Genomic DNA, 21,033 nt, shown 5'->3' on the forward strand with positions numbered 1-21,033 from the left:
TTTTTTGTACGTAAAGAATAAACCTATTTTATGAAAAGTTAAGTATATAGATTATTTGATATAAAAACATTTTAAGATACACTTTTTTGTTTCCTCCCTCCCCTTTGCTAGTAAATTAAAAATTATTTTTAAAAAATTTAGAAATGAAATCTGTTGTAGAATGAGACACGTAAGTGATTTGTGGGGTAAGATATGCTTTGTAGGTAGTTTACTTGCTAATATATTTAAGCTGGTGTAACTAAAATTATTAATAAAGTCATTTGTTTAAAATATTAGCCTAGCCTTTTAAAATACTATTATTCTTCATTAAAGTACCACTAGAGATAGTACAGCTTTCATTCTAAATTTTAGTTGTAGTACTGTTAAAATTCTAATAGCTTAACTTCCCAGAATGAAAACGAAGTAAAAAATACCAAAATAGCAACAAAAACTTAATCTGCTTTACACACACACACACACACACACACACACACACACACACTTCTGTTTTGCTACAGTTTGTAGCCATACACCTCCTTTCCTCTGAGCCAAAAAGGTTATGATCTGGGTTTATTTTAATTCAGTTCATTGCTGTTCCCTATAGAAAATCAGGTTTTTGGAGAGCTCTAACAGTGTGCTATTGCTGGGCTCTCATCCTTTCTGTTTAAATAATGCAGGTACTTTGATGGAAACCTGGAGAAGCTCTTTGCTGAGTGTCATGTAATTAATCCAAGTAAAAAGTCTCGAACACGCCAGATGAATACAAGGTCATCAGCACAGGATATGCCTTGTCAGATCTGCTACTTGAACTACCCTAACTCGGTGAGTATCTGGTAGTTTAAGGCTAGCACTAACTCTCTGTTTCAGAGGGTAAATCAACTTAAATTATTTAAACCAAGGAAGATCTGGGAGTCTGGGATTGTATTGTAGTAAAACAGTAACCTATCAGAATATTAAGGATAAAGGAAAGGAAGAGAAAGAATAGAGCTTGTTCTTTCCCCTTCTTCCCCGTTTGCTTTTTAAAGCAGCAACTTGTCATTAAACACCTAAATCTATTTTGAGTTTATTTTGCTATCATGGGAGAATTGTTTAATAGGTGCGCAGTGAGTAGAATTATTTTTTATCCAAAATAAGGTAGATTTAAAACTAACATTTTAAAATAAATATCCAAAACACTAATAAAATGTCTTTAATAGTATTTTACTAGGGAGCTTTCAAGATTTTTCATAACAGAAGAGTTTCACTTATACAGATCCATTCTGATGGAAATTCTTAAATATAGCAAGTGGTGACAGAGTTGGAGCAGACACTGGGACCAGTTAATTGAGTGAATAAAACCCATTGAATATAGACGATTTATTTTGGTGTGTCTAGTAAAGAATTTTAGGCTTAAACATAATCTTCCTATGAAGGCCTTACTTTAGTAACTACAAGAAAATACTATTTGTGGCATAAATGTATTTAGTCACTTGGAATTCACCTCTTTAAGATATTTCAAGATATCTAAGAAATAATTTAATTCTAACTATCTTATTCATATTCTCTGCTTTAATAGTTAAGCAGCTCTTTCTAATAATTACTATATACAAAGTCTTTGTCACCAGTATTTTGACGCATTGAAGTTTTTTCATTGTTTTTTTAGAAGTTTATATATGTATTTCTGTAGAGGCCCATTTGAAGGGAACCAATTTGCTCACATCCAAGTGCTTAGAAAAGAGGTTTTAAAAGAAAATTAAGTACCCTTAGGGAAATAGAACAATGAGTTAAAATAACTTTGTAGGTAAAGTGTTGAGTTGAATTTCCAAATGCTCAAGTTTTGATTATAGCTCTGATGCTAATTATTTGGCTTTGTGTAATTATTAAATCTCACTGGGTCTGAGTTATTTTTATCTTTCAAATGAGTTAAGATATTCTTTCAGATCTCTGCTATTCTGAGAATTGTATAATTTCCCTCCTTTAAATCACAGTCTTAAGTTGAGTATTTAAAAAAAAAACATTACTATTAAAAATAATTAAATTCATGTTTTGACCATTTTATTGTCTGTCTTTAACAAATTCTCTTTGCCAGGTGACATTTGTATAGTTCATAAGTTTCTGTGAGGTAATACTGAGACCCAAGGAATTTGTCCCAGATTATACAGGGTTTCTTTATTCCCTGGCATTTCTCCTCCTGCTCTATTATAACCAGCTCCTCCCTCGTTTAAATCTTAAATGTAATTTGAATACTGAAGCTAGCTGCTTACAAATATCCCCATAACTTTCTCAGTGCCCTTGGTATTGTCTAACAGTCTTAACAAATTAGAATTAAAAATCAAGACTGGAGATTTGCATTGTAAATTTTGCTTGCACTTGTAACTGATGATAGAGAACCTGCTATTCATTTATTCAATGCACCAGGCACTATTTTAAGTGTTAGAAACACAATGGAGAATAAAGGCATAATGCCTGCTTCAGATAATTTACAGATTAGCTGGGTAGATAAGTAAAATGACATATTCAGAAAGAAAGGTAAGCACTTGAATAGGGCATGATACTGTGGGAACGTGTTGGAGAGAGACACCTAACCCAGTGTCAGATCAGGGAGAATTTCCCACAGAAATTGACCTGTGAAATAACCTTTGAAAGTGTGATAGTCAGGTGAACCAGGAAAATAGAGCAATACAGAAGCCAGAGGAAGAGACTGTACCTCCAAGAATGGTAAAAACATTGCAAAAAACTTCAAAGAATCGAAAAGTGAATTTGCAATTAACAACATGAAGTTTACCAATGCTATTGGAAAGTTAATTTAAGTAGTATGGTAAGAGACACCACACTGCATGGGCTGAAAAATCATTGACTTGAAGATGGGAAAGGAAGTGGAGGCACTAAAGATGAACAAATTACTCTTTAAAGGAAGTTTGGCTATGTAAATGACAGGACAAGAAAGCAAACAGCAACATGGGTTGGAAAGTAAGTTAAAAAGTTATGGAAACTATGCCAAGTGTTATGAAAAATATAGGGTGATAAAACTAGGACTTCTTTTCTCATGGTTTTTAGACTAATATAGAAAGATAATTTTAACCTCTTCAGTTTTGCAAGTAAACGTCACCTGAGACGCCATGAAAGCTTTAATTGGGTGAATGACTTTTTTTTTTAACCTCTGTTGTACAATTCCCATGTTTCAGTTTCCATCACTCTCTTCAAACACTGATACTTGCCTTTTATTAATGTATATCTTCAATACCTTTATCTTTCCAGAAAACAACTTTAGCTTTATACAGTGCCACATGCAAACAAGTTTAGCACTTCGGGGTTAACTATCGTGGGTGATCTCTTCTTTAAAAACAAGTTCCTGAGACTTTGGGGCACTTTTAAAGTTCATAAATTCCCCAACACATTGGCCGCAACACAAGGGTTTCTTAGCCCTGGCAACAGTCATTCACTTTATAATAATGTTGTTTTGAATTAAAGCATAAGATCTAGCTTTGCTAACACCCTCACTCTACTAGGGAATATAGGTTGGGCTGTGATATCTCATTTTTATGAAGTAAATAATTTGTATATTCTAAGAATCAGATATGTTACATAAAGGCAACTTTGACGATTGTGAGGATAATCCACCCTCCCATCCCTCAGCCCTTAGGCACCTCTGAATCCTTGTGCTGGGAATCTAAGTCCGAACCTATATTCCTTTTTAACTCATTCCATTTTTCGATTGAGGGAACTGATGCCCTGATTATTCTGTTTTTTTATAAACAAAATGACTTTAACTTTAGAGATTATATGAGCAACTTCTGATGGAGGAAAGATATTTCTTAATGTTCTTACTGCTGTTTGACATTAGTTGCTGTGTATGTAACATGGCAGGGATAAATGGACCCTTTAAGAGTTTATTCTTTCAATTCTTTTTTTAAAGGACCATTCAATTCTGTTTTAGGTAATACTTTGTGTATTTTTAGTGTATTCTGTGTCAGATTTATTTATGAATAAGTTTGCTGATAAGTAATCCTATCCCTTGAGTCAGGGACCCGAGTAGGTAAACACAAGGTAGTAAGGGAACCAAGTATGTGAGAGGAGGACAGAAAGGGAAATGGAACCGGATGGTGATACCCAGATAGTCCACGATAATGACACCACTCTTGAGCACGATAAATGTGTCTATACCACAGGTTAGTTTTTGCTTTATCTTTAGACATGTGTGTGTGATTTATTTTTCTAATTTATCTTGTTTGGTATTGTTATCTAATTAGAAGAATTATTGAAAAAGAGGCCTTTAAAGAATAAAAAGCTTTGTTTTTTTCTTATAATGATCGTTGGTGCACAAGTTCCCAAAGGTAGAGATGTTACTTGAAATGATCACTTGGTAACCATTGTGACCTGTGGTCTCTCAATCTCAAGGATTCTTTTTTTTTTTTTTAAGATTTTATTTATTCATTTGAGACACAGAGATACAGAGAGTGAGAGAGAGAGCATGAGCAGAGGGAGAGGGAGAAGCAGGCTTCCTGCTCAGCCAGGAGCCCGATGGACCCTGCATGACCTGAGCTGAAGGCAGACGCTTAACCATCTGAGCCACCCAGGCGCCCAATCTCAAGGATTCTTATCTGAAAAAAACAAAACAAAACAAAGCACATGAGGATGCATATGTATTTTTAAGTCATGAATAAAACATTTTAGAATTATTGATCTTTTACACTGCTATTATTGTCCTTTACAGAATGCTCCTTCTCATAGCCTTGAAAATCAGATGCTCTCCATTAGTGATCTGACAACAAGTTAGTGCCAGATCTCCTTTACCAATGGGGAGTATTGAGAATAGATTCTTCTGTTTCCTAGATTTTTTTTTAATGGATGAGAATATTGATTTCTAAAATACTTACCTTGTTCTGTGAATGAGTTAGAATCCTTGTCAATCTGAATAGCACCACATTTTAAGCTGGGTAGATATTTTCCATGTCATTTGATCCATAAGACTAGTCTCAGGACTTTGATACATTTTTTCCATATCTGCTTCTGGGCATTCTGTATATAGTTGATGTGCTATTGTATAGAATTTTGTATCCTAACTATTTGTATCTGAATATCATTAAGCAATATCAGAAATTTCATGAGCATTTTTCAAATAACAGCTAGTTAGAAAATGGAATGGAATAAAAAGTACCACTTAATGTGGGCCACAAAAAGAATGAAAGAGCTAGAAATAAACTTGTCAAGAAATGTGAAAGATCTATTATGAAGAAAACTTTAAATACTAAAGGAGATAAAAAGATGACTTGAGTATTTGGAGAGATAGAATAATAGTAAAATACTGAAAAAGAAGACTAGATTGACGGGGGTAAGGAGGAACTAGTCCTACCAAATACAAGAATAATTAGTGCAGTGGAACAAGATAGAGTTAAATATGTGTGAGGGGAATTTGGTGTATTGTAGAAGGGGGCATTTCAAATAAGGTGATTTCAGTAAATGGTATTGGAACAACTTGGTTGCCATCTGGAGTAGAATCTTAAATTCCTTCCTAACTCTTTATATTAAAGTTAATTTAGAAGCCGGAAATTTTTAAAACTAATACACTTTGCTACATACAAGTAGAGAGCTTCTTCGTGGCAACAAAATGTGAGCATTTGGATTTAAAACAGAAAATATTTTCTATGCTTATAAGTGGCCAGTTTTCTAAATAGGTAACAATCCCCACAAAATCACTAAGGAAAAATATAAACCCAGTGGAAAAATGGGCGAAGTAGGTGAAGAGAGTGCACAGAAAAAGAAATATATAGCCTTAAGTCTTCTTTCAGATGTTTAAACTTCACTCATAAAATAAAAACTAATGAAGTTACCTCATTTTCACCTGTTAGATTGGCAAAATTCAAGGAGTTTTGATAATATACTGTGTTGACAGGGTTGTTGGGAAACCAGGTTCTCTCGAACAGTATAAACTGCTACAGCCTCTTTGAATGAAGCTTGATAATCTATTAAAGTGTAAATGTAAAGTAAAATGTATTTAATAATCTATTAAAATGTAAATATAATGTCACTTGTACAAGTTAGTCCCAAGATGCATTTGCATGATCACAATGATGTATATATAGCCAGTGCAGTAGCATGGTGGAAGAAAAAAAAAATAGTCTAAATGTCCATTAATGGTGGATTGTTTAAATAAATTATGGTACCTTCACACAGACTGTGTAAGGGGGTGAACCCATGTGTACTAATGTAGAACCACGTGAGAAATCTATTAAATAATAATTAACCAAGATGAGAGTGTGTCCTCTTGCTGTGTGTACCTGTGTACGTTAGAACATGTCTGGCAGAATATGTAAGATATTGAAATAGCGATTACTTTCCTGAAGTAGAGGACAAGGTTGGGGATAAGGGAGACTTATTTTTCAGGGGCACCTGGGTGGCTCAGTTGGTTGAGTGTCTGCCTTTGGCTCAGGTCACGATCCCAGGGTTCTGGGATCGAGCCCTCCATCGGGCTCCCTGGTCCGTGGGGAACCTGCTTCTCCCTCTCCCTCTGCCGTTCCCACTGCTTGTGCTCTCTCGCTCTCTCTGTCAAATAAAATCTTTAAAAAATGGAACTTATTTTTCAACATAAACTCATACTACTAAATAATTGTTTTTAACCATGAACCTGTATTACGTATTCATTTAAAAATATTTTAGAGTAAATATTGTAAAATATTCTTAGTTGAAACTGGTGACCGTTATTTGTATATTATAGGATATAATATACTTCATTTAACTATCCATCAAATTAGTAGTATTTCAAATCATGTCAGTAATACAAGATTAGAACAAATGTTACTATTATTATTCTTAGCTATCTGAATAAATCTTTTGGTTTCCATAAGATTTTATTGATTATCTAGGTAAGCTATATACTTTGCAACTCAGAAGTCTATATTTGTGTGACATTTTGTGTGTGTGTGTGTGACATTTTTTAATACAGCTTTGAGATATAATTCACATACGATACAGTTCACTTAATTTAAAGGGGTTTTTAGTATAGTCACAGAGTTGTGCAGTCATTACCACAGTAAATTTTAGAACATTTTCATAACCCCAAAAAGAAACCTCGTCTCCTCTTAGAGTTGCTACCCCTTACCCCGCAAGCTACTCAATCTCAGGCAACCACTAATTGACTTTCTCTATGAATTTGCCTATTCTCTGGACTTTTCATATACATGGAAATCAAACAATATGTGGTCTCTTGTGGCTGGCTTCTTTCATTTAGCATAATGTTTTCAAGGCTTACCTGCATTATGGTATATATCAATACTTCAGTCCTTTTTATGCCTGAATTCTTTTATATGGATATTCCACATTTTGTTTATCCATTCTTCAGTCAATGGACATTTAGGTTGTGTCCACCTCGGGGCTACTATGGATAATTGTGCTGTGAATATTTGTATACAAGTTTTTGTGTGGAGCTATGTTTTCATTTCTTTTGGGTATATACCGAGGACTGGAATTGCTGGATCATGAGTATGTTTAATTGTTTGAGAAACTGTCAGTGTTTTCCAAAGCACCTGTACTATTTTACATTCCCACCAGCAGTGTATGAGGGTTCTGATTTTTCCACATCCTTACCAACACTTGTTATTATCTTTTTGAATATAGCTGTCCTAGTGAGTGTGAAGTCCTGTCTCATTGTGGTTTTGATTTACATTTCTCTGATAAGTAAGGATTGTTAGCATCTTTTCATATGCTTATTGGTGTATAACATTCTTATATTTAATACGAACTTGTCTGCCTTTCCTAAAAATTACAAATATCTACTGTAGATGCATTTCTCATTAGTTAGGTATTTTATGTTAAATGTATTTGCATGTCTAAGTTTCACCACCAAGAAGTTTATTTTAGGAGACCAGCTAGTCTTGTCAAATTGGACATTTTAGCCACTTTGAGAAATGTGACCTAATTAATAGAGACTTACTGAGTAACTATGTATAGTGATTTTTTCTGATAATGTCTTTTAAAAGTCCATGTATTATTTTTGTTGCAGTATTTCACTGGCCTTGAATGTGGACATAAGTTTTGTATGCAGTGCTGGAGCGAATATTTAACTACCAAAATAATGGAGGAAGGCATGGGACAGGTAAAGATGCCAATTTGATTTTTAGTGTTTGTTGAATTTCCTTCAGTGTTTAGACCTTTGCAGAAATATAAACAGGTGAAGCATTGTCAATTATGAATTGCATGGGGAACTTTTTTCTGTATTAAGACTAAAAGATAATTAAGGCTTTTTTTCTGTTTACAATGTGGCAGTCCAGTTAAAGATATAGTTCAGGGAATGTTTTCTCAGCAGCATTAGGATGTGTATATAGGCTAAACTTGAACAATTTTGTCAGGTGTCTTGCTTGTGCCTTTCAAGTTTTATATTGAGAAACCAATTATTCAGGTCAGCAGTTCTAGTTACCTTATGGTGATAAACACACACATACATTTCCTTTAATAGAAAGGGAACAATTTAAGATCCTATAAATGTTAAGGTATTCTCAACCTACTGAAGTGCCTGGCGATGGTAAGCATTCAGTAAATATTTGTTGAATGAAGACATAGTTTATAAATTTCAATCTTTTTCAGACTATTTCGTGTCCTGCTCATGGTTGTGATATCTTAGTGGATGACAACACAGTTATGTAAGTATTTTTGATAGATTATGCATGTTGAATATTGGTTAGTTGGTTAAACCAAATTAATTTTTGCTCAAACCTCAGAGGAGGTGGAATTTTTAGTTTGAAGAGACTTTCTAATCTACATTCCTTTGTTGTACAAAAGTTCATTTCTACCTTATTAGTTAAATGCCCAGACACTATTCTTGTAAACATATGGCAAAATACTGGGCAATATATGATGGCTAGATTTTAGTAAACCTTGGAATTGGAGAATAGGATACGTTGGTATGTCAGTTGAGGTCCTGTGGGAAGCAGATGCCAAGATAGGAGTTAAAAGGGAAGGAGATGTGGGATAGCATCTGTGCAGGCTAAAGAGAAAAGAGTAGACACATTTTGATTCAGGTATGACACCTGTTAAAAGAGACAAGGAAGAAGGATTCAGTAGGAAGAGACTCTGACTATGGGGCAGCTGTGAGTCTCTGGCAGCCCTGTAGGGAACTCCACTCCATAGATTGCCTATAGACTAAGGAAGTAGAAATGGCTGGGCCATAATTCCCTTCCAGGCTCCATCATTCACTAGGAGGTACCCAGGGGGAATGGGGCCTCATTTGGAACACTGCTCCCAAAGGTACTACATCTGGAAGTTGTTGGCTAACTGCTCTTGAGAAAGGTTCTCTTAGGAAGGGAGAAAGAAAGTTGAAGAAACAAGCATAGATTTTAGTCCTGAACCTGTGGTGATATCCTGGGTTGTTTAATTCTTGAATCAGTGCTGTTTCATAGCTTCAGGCTACCTAATTGACTTCACTGTAGGAAGATAAACAGATTGAGGGCCTGAACTATCTGCAAACAAATTATGTAGTTAGTACTGGATAATTGCCTATACAGAAAGGTTTGTCTGTGTTTAAGCACTGGGATTTGAAGGTAATAAAAGTAAAAACAGCCATGGACTTTAATGAGCAAATTTCCTAAGCTACCTACTAAAGCCTTAAATGGACTTAACCAGTACAGTTTATATAGCTCACTGATTCCAGTTTATTAACCTCAACCTACTTTGGTTTACTAAAACATGTTTACTATTGCTTGTTGTTAGCTCTATGTTACTACTGTTTCTATCTTTCAGTGAACCTTTTTTCCATTATTGTTTTAAGCTAGCAAAAATAAGTTATGTATCATCCTGAAGTACCACCATCCTTCCAGTTGTCTATATCTTATCCCTTGATACTTTGATTCCTTGTGTTCTTTCATCAATACATCAGTTTCATCAGTACATTTCATCAGTACAGGTCACTGTATTCTTTTATCCATTATGCAAACACTTACTTGGAAGCATAAGATATATTTCCTTTTCCCAAGGGGTTCATAATACTAAAATGCAGAGTTTAAATTTTATATATAGAGACATGTATAAAGTACAGTTAGAAAGAAGCAAATTATTCCACCTGTAGAGGTTTTTTTTTTTTTTTTTAAGATTTTAGTTAGTTGAGAATGAGCAAGAGAGAGAAAAGGAGCAGGGGGAGGGGCAGAGGGAGAAGCAGACTCCCCACTGATCGGGGAGCCCGATGCATCGGGCTCTATCCCGGGACTCCAGGATCATGACCTGAGCTGAAGGCAGATGCTTAACTGACTGAGCCACCCAGGCGCCCCTCCACCTGAAGAGTCTAAGGAGTAATATAAATGGGGTAAAAATTTGGATTGAGGGAGTGGAGGGTAACACTGCTTAAAGAATACCAGTATTTTAAAAATATTTCATGAGCTTTTCTCTATTAAGTATTCTGTGGTGGCTAGAGTAGAGTGTAGCAGGTTATTAGAGATGAGGATAAAAGGACCTTGATAGTTTGAGTTTCATCATAGAAGGTTTAAGACTGTTATAATAAGATTTATATTTTGAGAAATACATTGTATTTGGCGGGGGTCAGGGACACCTGACTGGCTTAGTCAGAAGAGCATGTGACTCTTGATGGGGTCAAGCCCCATGTTGGGTATACAGATTACTCAAAATAAATGAACTTAAAAAAATATATATAACTTTGGTATAGTGGAGGATAGTTTAGATTGGGGAGGCATTTGGATAGGGAGATGCGGCTATGAATTTATGAAAATGAATGAAATTTTTGCGGGGAATGGAGTAAATATTTTCAACACATAAAATGAATGTGGCTAATATCATAAGGGCTCTTACAAATCAAGAAGAAGATAATCCTATGGAAAGCAGTTCACGATGAAAGAAGTTTGAAGAGCGCCTGGGTGGCTCAGTTGGCTAAGCAGCTGCCTTCGGCTCGGGTTATGATCCCAGGGTCCTGGGATTGAGCCCCGCATCCCGTTCCTTGCTCAGCAAGGAGTCTGCTTCTCCTGCTGCTGCTCCCCCTGCTTGTGCGTGCGCCCGCCTCTCTCTCTCTCTCACAAATAAGTAAAATCTTAAAAAAAGAAAAGAAAAATTTGAATGCTAATAAACATTATGTAAATGTAAATCAGAATTTGATACTCCAATTTTAAAAAGTTGTGTTTTTTGTTTGCATTTTGGATTAGTAAGGATTAAACAGTTCGGTAAAACGTAATGTGAGAATATAGTACAGTAGAGAATATAAACTGTTGCAACCTTTTTGTAATGCAGTTTGACAATTTCTACAAATTTATATGCTCTTTGGCCTTTCATGAACTAGTATCACTTTGAATATGTCATTCTACTGCCTTCATGCCTTCATTGTTTCTGAAAAGTCAGCAGTTAATCTTTTTGATCCCTATTTGCTACTTTTTAAGATTTGCTGTGTCTTTAGCTTAAGATAGTTCAACTGTGATTTATCTAGATGTGGTTCTCTTTGTGTGTATCCTCTGGGGTTTCTTGTGCTCTTTAGATATGCAGCCTGGCACATAGCCTGGCACTTGCACAGAAAATTTGGAGAATACTTATAAGAGCATTTCAATGGTGATATCAGCTAGGGCTTGAGGATTAGGAAGAGGAATTTTTATTTTTACTTTATATCGTTGTATACTGTTGGTATATATCTTCCATTTTCTTTCTTATAAATAAATAATTGAAATATGCTTAACAGTTTTTTTCTTAGTATGAAAGAAATGGACTCCTTCACAGTCACGGTATTATCATTTTTAATTTTTAAATTTGATAGATTAAAAAATAGTTTCTTGTTTTAATTTGAATTCAACTCATTTGGAACTTGACTTGAACCTGAAACCAGATCCTTTCCTAAACACACATTCTCCTGTAACCTTCTCAAGTTGAAGCTAGCTTTTTCCCTGATATACCATATGGTCAGGAGGCAAAGTCATTGTCTTAAGCCCTTAGTTTCTCTCCTTCAGTTTAAAATCCATGTATACCCTTGAGTCTTATATTATCCAACTATGCTGTAGTCTTTTCTGCTTTTATTCGCTTGACTTCTTGGGTCGCTCCCACTTAATTATAGTGTTAACACCTCACTCTCTTTCTCCCAAGGTTTGCTGTCATCCAGTGTGATTTCAGTGTCCATATGTATATTCTTTACCCTAACCCCTGTGGTTCTCAAAATGTAATCACTCAATCAGCAGCATCAGCATTACCTAGGAACTTGTTAAAAATGCACATTCTCAGGCCCAGATCCAGACTTACTGAATCAGAAACTCTGGGGATGGTGTCCGGCAATCTGAACAAGCTCTCCTAGTGTTGTTCTGATGTATGCTTGAGTTTGAGAACTACCTTTCGTTTTCCTAATGTATTCATTTCCAGTAAAACTCCCTTTACCCAGATACCAATGCCCAAGGCCACCTCCCTAGGCCTATTTCAGATCTACTCCAGTTGACTTTGCCAAATCATCTTTTTCTGCCTCTTCCTAAAATATTGCTCTTTGGGGTTCTAGGTTTCTTCTCACTTTATACACTCTTCTTAATCATACATTGTACCCAGATTTGTATGTCCAGGTCAACTCTCTCTTCTGAGTTTGGAACCCACATATGCCACTGCCTATCAGGCATCTTCATATGTATATTCCTCAGGCTTTGCCTTGTCCAGTTCTCCTACCACCACCACCACCAAACTCATTCTTCTGTCTGCTCAGTATCAAGAGATGGTAACCACTAGGTGTTAAAGACTTGCCTAAATTAGAAGCCTGATGATATCCCTGATTCATTTTTCTCCCAGAATGATCCTTACACCACATTCTGTCATTTCCACATCCTAATTAGTCTTAAATCCATCCATTTCCCTCTGTTCCTACTGCCATTAACCTGATCCAGGCTGTCATATTCTCTCAGCTGGCAATCTGTGACTGGTTCCTAAGTGATTCCCTTAAATTGTTTCATCATCTTTCAGTTCTTCATTTCCATTCTGTATTGCTTACCTGTGCAGCTTAATCTCAACTTTTCTCACATTCTCTTTTCTAGCCGTGTGAAACTTGGCTTCTTGAAAGTACTGTGCATTTTATTTGCATTTGGTTTGGTTTGACTTTGTTTACTTTTTCTGTAAGGTCTTTTGACTTATTTGCAAATACTCTCTTCCTATTTTGTTCTTCGGTTCTGTTAACCTACTCATCCTCTTAGTCATTCTTCAGGTCTTAGTTTAGATTTGCATTTTGGTTTGGGCAGATATCCTCTGTGCTACTTATTTCGCCCATATTTCCCTTACTATACATTTTTGTAATTGCCTATTTCGTGTCTGTATTCTTTCTTAGACCATAAGCCGTATGACCCCAGACCCCCATTTATGTTCACTAAATGCCTATTTCCATTCAAGATGTGTGATCATAAATGCCTAAGATAAGTTATGTTGTAGATTCTTTTTTTTATTCCTTAGCAATGGGTATGTAATACACATGTATCCTTGAATAAGTAATTGGAAATATATTATTCTCTCTTTTATAAGCATAGATCATCATTGTATACATTAGTGATGGATTTGTGCTATACCATCAAGGCTATTTGGCTAAGTGGGTCTCCCCTACACAATGTTATACCTCCACAGTCAGGAGGGTAATGGATACTTTGAGAATTTTTCTTTGTCCTAAGATTTGTCCTTGATGTTTTCATGGACTAATGAAAATCATTTCTCTAAATTATTTATCACTTGAGACCAAATAAATATTCATCTATTTTTATTCGTCTTAGCACTTAGTTATTTTTTTAATATAGTTGTTTTAAGGCCTAAATTTCTTTTCTGTGTATAGTTTCTCTATTAATCTTAGGGATGGTAAAGGTAACCTTGTATCTATTAAGTCTTTAAATACCTTCCAGTAATATTATTTAGTCTCATCTTGACTAATCATTGGTAGTGCTAACACATCTGGAATTGTGGTGTTCTAATTCAACATCCTAGGAGATGTTGCTAAAAAATTTTATGATTTATTTTCATATATGGAGGTTTTAAAACAGATGATGACAGGAACTCATTGCTCACTTCTAGCAAAATTAAACCAAATGCTTTTACTTTGAGCTTTAATGATACATAAGATTTTTAAAAAATGAATCTTTGGGTCATGGTATATGAAAAATAAATTGTTCTATTTTTTATGTATTTAATTTTTAGATTTTTTATAAGCACTCTTTTACCCATCTTTATTACATATGACTTTAAACACTTCTCTACATTCAATACAAAGTAGATGTTACATTCATTCCCTGAAATGACTCTTCTCAAAGTAGAATGCAAGTAGCACTCTTACAGCTATTGTTACTACATTTGGTTTTAAATTCTCTTCTAAATGCCTTACAGAATGGATATTACATATATGCAGAAATAAATTGTTTTAAATTAGATAATATAACTTAAATGCTATTTAATAGTTATTTTCTGTTCCATCAGCTGTAAGCAATATATCTTAACTCCTTACTGTGGAAGGTGAAGAAATTGATGCCTCTTTGTTGTCATTCACTTTTATCTCTTTCACCTCCTAGTTTCTATTAGATATATAATTACTTTATGTTGCCAACTTTATAATTGTTTTTTTCTGTTCTGGAACAGATTCTTTGATGTTTTGTCAATAAGTTTATTCACAAAATTGTAAACCAGTACTTTTGTAATATAACTACAGAAATACTACATCAAATAGTTGAATGGATCCAGAAAGAAGTAAATGTAGTCTTCTAAGTCAGTGCTGCTCCAAGAAGAATATTCCTAACATCTTAACCATATGGTTTTTATTCTAACAGTATCTTAAAGGTTACAAATACAGTTAAGAAGCTGAAGTCATACAGTTTGTACCATCCGAGGCAAGAGACAGACTAAACTTTGATATGTGTTAATCTCAGTACTGTAAGCATCTCATCTTTGGAAAATCCTCATTCTTAAGTACAATAGGCTCAGTTTGCTGTATGTTGATTTTTATTTTACTTTCTTATTAAGTTTTTAAATATAGTGACTAAGGTATGTAAAGCACATTAACTTTAAAAGTATGTTTGTTTTACTAACCACCCAAATCAAGAACTTTTCCAGTACCCAGAGTGTTCATCCTTAGGCGCCTTACCAGACGGGATCCATCTCACCCTTGTTCCCTGTCATGATTTCTGTCACCATCAGTTAGTTTTGCCTGTTCTTGAGCCTCATTTATATGGGATCATGTAGCATGTATTCTTCTTGTGAGTGTGTATCTGCTTCAGTTAACGTAATTAATGTCTTTGAGATATGTACATGTATTAAATATATCTATGTTTTTAGGTTTGTTTTTTTTTTTTTCATTATGACTAATGTATTTCATTCTCCTGAGAGAAGACATTGGGAGTTTTTTGGTTTGTTTGCTTGGTTTTGACTACTATGAAAAAGCCAGAAAGAGTATTTTATATGTGGGGCGCCTGGGTGGCTCAGTCGGTTAAGCGACTGCCTTCGGCTCAGGTCATGATCCCAGGGTCCTGGGATCGAGCCCCGCATCGGCCTCCCTGCTCGGCGAGAGCCTGCTTCTCCCTCTGACCCTCTCCCCTCTCATGCTGTTTCTCTTTCGCTTACTCTCTAATAAATAAATAAATAAAATCTTAAAAAAAAATATTTTATATGTGTCTTTTGATGAACATGCACTGACTTCTTTTGAGTATATACTCAGAAGTGAGGTTTTAGCTTCAATAGATACTTCCAAGTCGTTTTCCAAAATAGTTGTGTGTGACTGCTTTACTCCTTACCTATATTTATAATCACTAGTCTTTTAAATTTTATCCATTCTGGTTGGTATGTAAGCATATCTCCTTAGGGTTTTAACTTTTAATTTCCTGGTGGGTAATGATGTCAAACACCTTTCCATTAGCCTCTTGGATATCTTTTTTTATGAAGTGCCCATTCAGATCACTTAAAATTTTGTTACTTTGTTGCTTTATAAGAATTCTTTAAATATTCTGATAGTCTTTTGTTAGATATATATTACAACTAAATTCCCTTATGTGTAGCTTCCCTTTTCTCTCTCTCAATGATTTTTGATGAACAAAAGTTTTCATTTTAATGGCATCTGATTCATCATTTTTCCCCATTTATGATTATTGCTACTCAAATCTTTTTTTACTCCAAGATTGTAGGGGTAAAAGGGGGGTGCAGGAGGGGCAAAGGGAGAGGGAGGAAAAGAGAGAATCCCAAGCAGGTTCCATCCCCAGTGCAGAGCCCGAAGCAGGGCTCCATCTTACAACTCTGAGATCATGACCTGAGCTGAAATCAAGAGTTCAGACGCTTAACCAACTGAGCCACCCAGGTGCCCCAAGATTGTATCTATTTTTAAGGTAGTCCACTGAGACTTTATGGAGAATGCTTTGGTAACATGTGACATTAGAGTTGTGTGTCTCATAGTGGAATAAATTGAATGCCTCCCATTATTTCTCCACAGTGAAGCAGAAGAGTACTACTTTAGTATTCTAAAGTAGGAAATTTAGTACAAAAGCCATAGAATACTGTCTGTTTTAAAGTACATGGCTTAAGGGATCAGAGCTCAAGTTCATACTGAAATAATTTCCTAGTCTCCTTGAAATGCAAAATGAAAAAATTTGTCAAAGTTCAGTAGTCCACAAGGCCAAGTATATAGACAGTAAGTTACTGATGATAATTATCTAAAGTTTTGAAAATATTTTTGAACTATAAATGTAAACTTAATATATTGAAGGGAGGCAGAGAAGTGTGTGGGAGGGGTGCATGAAGCTGATTGTGTAGGGCCTTATATGCCATTATATAAGATCTTTGGCCTTTTCTGAGGTAGAGCCATGAGAGGATTCTGATCAGAAGAGTGACATGGTTATAGAGAGTTGCTCTGACTGCTGGCATTAGAAAGAGACTAAGTAGGAGTGGGGAGGTTGGGAGACTCTTACAGCAGTCTGGGGTGAGAGATGATGGCAATTTGATCCAGGATGGTAACAGAGGAGGTGGTAAGAAATGGTTGGATTTTGAATTTATTTATTTTCAGGGTAAAGTCAGAATTAGAGAATGGAGTATAAGAGGAAGAGATGAGCCAGAGATGATAGTGAATGTTATATCCATTTTTAATGACCAGAAATTGAGCAGATTTATTATAAAGATGTTGATTACATTATCATAACCCTACAACCCAAATGTCCAAGGAAAATGGAATATAACATAGCCGTTAAGAAAAGGTTTGGAGAGGCGCCTGGGTGGCTCAGTTGGTTTAAGCGGCTGCCTTCGGCTTAGGTCATGATCCCAGGGTCCTGGGATCGAGCCCCACGTTGGGCTCCCTGCTCCGCGGGAAGCCTACTTCTCCCTCTCCCACTCCCCCTGCTTGTGTTCCCTCTCTCGCTGTGTCTCTCTCTGTCAAATAAATAAATAAAATATTTTTTAAAAAAGTGTGGATGTTGGGGGTACCTTATTTCAAGTTTATTAAAAAAAAAAAAAAAGATTTGTATGGGCACCTGGGTGGCTCAGTCAGTTAAGTGTCTGCCTTCGGCTCAGGTCATGATCCCAGGGTCCTGGGATCGAGCCCTGCATTGGGCTCCCTGCTCGGCGGGAGGTCTGCTTCTCCCTCTCCCACTCCCCTTGCTTGTGTTCCCTTGCTGTGTCTCTCTCTGTCAAATAAATAAAATCTTAAAAGAAAAAACAAAAATTAAAAAAAAAAGATTTATGGGGGCGCCTGGGTGGCTCAGACGGTTAAGCATCTGCCTTCGGCTCGGGTCATGATCCCAGGGTTCTGGGATTGAGCCCCCTAGCAGGGAGCCTGCTTCTCCCTCTCCCTCTGCCTGCTGCTCCCCCTGCTTGTACTCTCTCTCAAATAAAAAATAAAAAATCTTAAAAAAGATTTGTGGATTATTTTAATGCATTGGAAAATGCCTATAATCTTAGTGATGAAGCTAAGATATAAAATTATATGTAGTACAGGGGCGCGTGGGTGGCTCAGTTGTTAAGCATCTGCCTTCAGCTCAGGTCATGATCCCAGGTTCCTAGGATTGAGCCCTGCATCGGGCTCCTTACTCAGTGGGAAGCCTGCTTCTCCCTCTCCCACTCCTCCTGCTTGAGCCTCTCTCGCTTTGTCTCTGTCAAATAAATAAAATCTTAAAAATAAATTATATGTAATACATTCTCTATTTAAAATTATATATCCAGGGTGCCTGGGTAGCACAGTCGGTTAAGATCTGACTCTTGGTTTCAGGTCAGGTCGTGATCTCGGGTGGTGAAATTGAGCCCTGCATCAGGCTCTACAGTCAGCACAGAGTCTGCTTAGGACTCTCTCTCAAATAAATGAAAATAAATATATTTTTTAAATAAAATAAAATTATATATCCTACATTTACCCCCCAAAAAGAGGGAAAAGGTCCAGGTTATAAAAATGTTAAGTGGTTATTTCTCCTGAGTGATACAGTTGCGGATGGTTTTTATTTCCTTATTTATACTTGTCTATAATTGGTCTGTCAGGGGAAAAAAACCCTTTTTACAGAAAAATATTTTATCATTAATCCTAAATTGAAACAGAATATTATTGATTTACTCAGGGTGCTAAATCAGCATAAGATGTGGTTTACTACTTGGTATACTAAAATCCTTTTGTTTAAAGTCACCTGGTTTCAAATCATAACTCTCCAGTTATCTCATTTGTAAAAACAGAATTATCCCAAAACTCAAGGGTATTTAAATGCATCTGACACTGTGCTTATAATGTATAGTAGACTATCAGTAGAAGTCCTTATGTTTACCTTCATAAAGAGCTGCCTTCTACTATGAGAGTTGGTGTAATAACTATTTTTGATATAAGTGATGGCAACAGGTCTTTGTCAAGAGAAGTAGTTTGTCAATAGCCAGGATAACACTTGTCTTCTTGAGAGTACTCATTCTCAAGGGTAAGAGATCACTTCCTTATTCTTCTCTATCACAAGATAAACTGACCTAATAACTGAGACCTAATAACCTTGGTCTAGTACCTATGGCTAACCTTTGTTCTCACCAGCTAGTCTAGATCAGTTATAAGAAATCATTGGCTTTTGTCACATCAGAGAAGCATTGAGTAATAGAAATAAATGGGAAGTCGGGGCATCTGACTTCGGGTCTCATTCTTATTTTTTATTTTTTGATGTAAATTTCACGTAAGATAATATTTACCATTTTAACTATTTAAAGCTATACAGTTTAGTGGTTTTTCATAAGGTGGTACAACCATCACCACTGTCTAATTCCAGAACATTGTCATCACCCCTAGAAGAATTATATTCATTAAACAGTCATTTCTCATTCCCTCCTTCCGCTAGACCCTGACAATCACATGTTTTCTGTCTGTACGGATTTGCTTATTCTGGACATTTCATTTAAATGACATACAGCATGTGATTTTTTTTGCCTGGCTTCTTACACTTAATATAATGTTTTCAAGATTCATCCATGTTGTACCATGTGTCTGTACTTTATTCCTTTCTATGGATAAATATTCCATTCTATGGATATTCCATATTTTGTTTCTTCATTAGTTCTTGGACATTTAGGTTATTTCCATTTTTTGTGAAAAAATTTGTGTCTTTATTTGAACATCTCTGTGCAAGTTTTTTATTTGAACACCTGTTTTTTTAATTTTCTTGGATAAATGTACCTAGGAGTAGAATTGCTGGGTCATATGGTAATTCTGTGTTTAACCTTTAAAAAAAAAGATTTATTTATTTTAGAGAGAGAAAGGGCACTTCTAGTGAGTGCACAGGGGTGGGCGGGAGTGCGGAGGGCAAGAGAAAAACCTCCAGCAGACTTCCTGCTGAGTGTGGAGTTTGATCCCACAACCCTAGGGTCATGACCCAAACTGAAATCAAGTCAGAAGTTCAACAGATTGAGCTGCCCAGGCACCCCCTGTGTTTTTAACCTGTTGAGGAATCACCAGATACACTAATTATTTTTAGACCTCAGTTCCAGCATCCCTGAAATGTGGAGGTTTTACTCATTTAAAAAATAATTTCTGGGCGCCTGGGTAGCTCAGTTGGTTAAGTGACTGCCTTCGGCTCAGACTCTGGGATCGAGTCCCACATCGGGCTCCCTGCTCAGCAGGGAGTCTGCTTCTCCTTCTGACCCTCTTCCCTCTCGTGCTCTCTGTCTCTCATTCTCTCTCTCTCAAATAAATAAATAAATAAAATCTTTAAAAAAAAATAATTTCTACAGGCCAAGCAATGTGTTAGATACTAGGGATCCTTTCATGGAGCTTATTGTTTGGTTGGGGCTAAGGGAGCATGAGGCAGATATTAAACAAATGATTAAAAATTTTTATTTTTATTTAGGGGCGCCTGGGTGGCTTAGTCCATTGGGCATCTGTGTTCAGCTCAGGTTGTGGTCCCAAGGTCCTGGGATCAAGCCCCACATTGGGCTCCCTGCTCAGTCGGGGAGTCTGCTTCTTCTCCCTCTGCCCCTCCTCGCCACTCATTTTCTCTCTCTCTCTCACAAATAAAAATCTTTTAAAAGTTTTTATTTAAATTTAATTTAGGTCACTTATTAATTTTATTAATATAATTTATATTATATATTATTAATAATTACTCTATTATTAGTTTCAGGGGTAGAATTTGGTGATTCATCAGTTGCATAGAACGCCCAGTGCTTGTTACATCACATGTCCTTCTTAATGCCCATCGCCCAGTTCCCCTCCAGCAACCCTGTTTGTTTCCTATAGTTAAGAGTCTCTTATAGTTTGCTTCCCTCTCTGTTTTCATCTTATTTTATTTTTCCTTCCCTTCCTCTGTATTCATCTGTTTTGTTTCTTAAACTCCACATATGAGTGAAATCATATGGTATTTGTCTTTCTCTGACTAATTTCACTTAGCATTATACTCTCTAGCTCCATCCATATCATTGCAAATGGCAAGATTTCTTTTTCTTTTTTTTTTTTTTGATGGCTGGGTAGTATTCCATTTGTGTGTGTGTGTGTGTGTGTATGTGTGTACACACATGTACACGTACCACATCTTCTTTATCCATTCATCTATCGATGGACATCTGGGCTGTTTCCATAGTTTGGCTGTTGTGGACATTGCTGCTATAAACATTGGGGTGCAGGTGCCCCTTTGGATCACAACGTTTGGGTAAATAGCTAGTAGTGCAATTGCT

General features: G+C 36.0%; 1 protein-coding gene across 1 annotated transcript in view; it reads left to right on the forward strand.

The window, feature by feature from the left end:
• ARIH1 (ariadne RBR E3 ubiquitin protein ligase 1) overlaps positions 1-21,033 on the forward strand; it is a 117,625-nt gene that overhangs the window by 69,951 nt on the left and 26,641 nt on the right. Inside the window, exons 3-5 of the mRNA XM_025884608.2 lie at positions 657-801; positions 7,958-8,050; positions 8,539-8,594. Coding sequence (XP_025740393.1) covers positions 657-801; positions 7,958-8,050; positions 8,539-8,594 — 294 coding nt within the window. The remainder of the gene's footprint in view (positions 1-656; positions 802-7,957; positions 8,051-8,538; positions 8,595-21,033) is intronic.

The sequence above is a fragment of the Callorhinus ursinus genome, unplaced genomic scaffold (assembly GCF_003265705.2).
Source record: "Callorhinus ursinus isolate GAN/ISIS: 27379988/994484 unplaced genomic scaffold, GSC_fseal_2.0 scaffold25, whole genome shotgun sequence".
Lineage (NCBI taxonomy): Eukaryota > Metazoa > Chordata > Mammalia > Carnivora > Otariidae > Callorhinus > Callorhinus ursinus.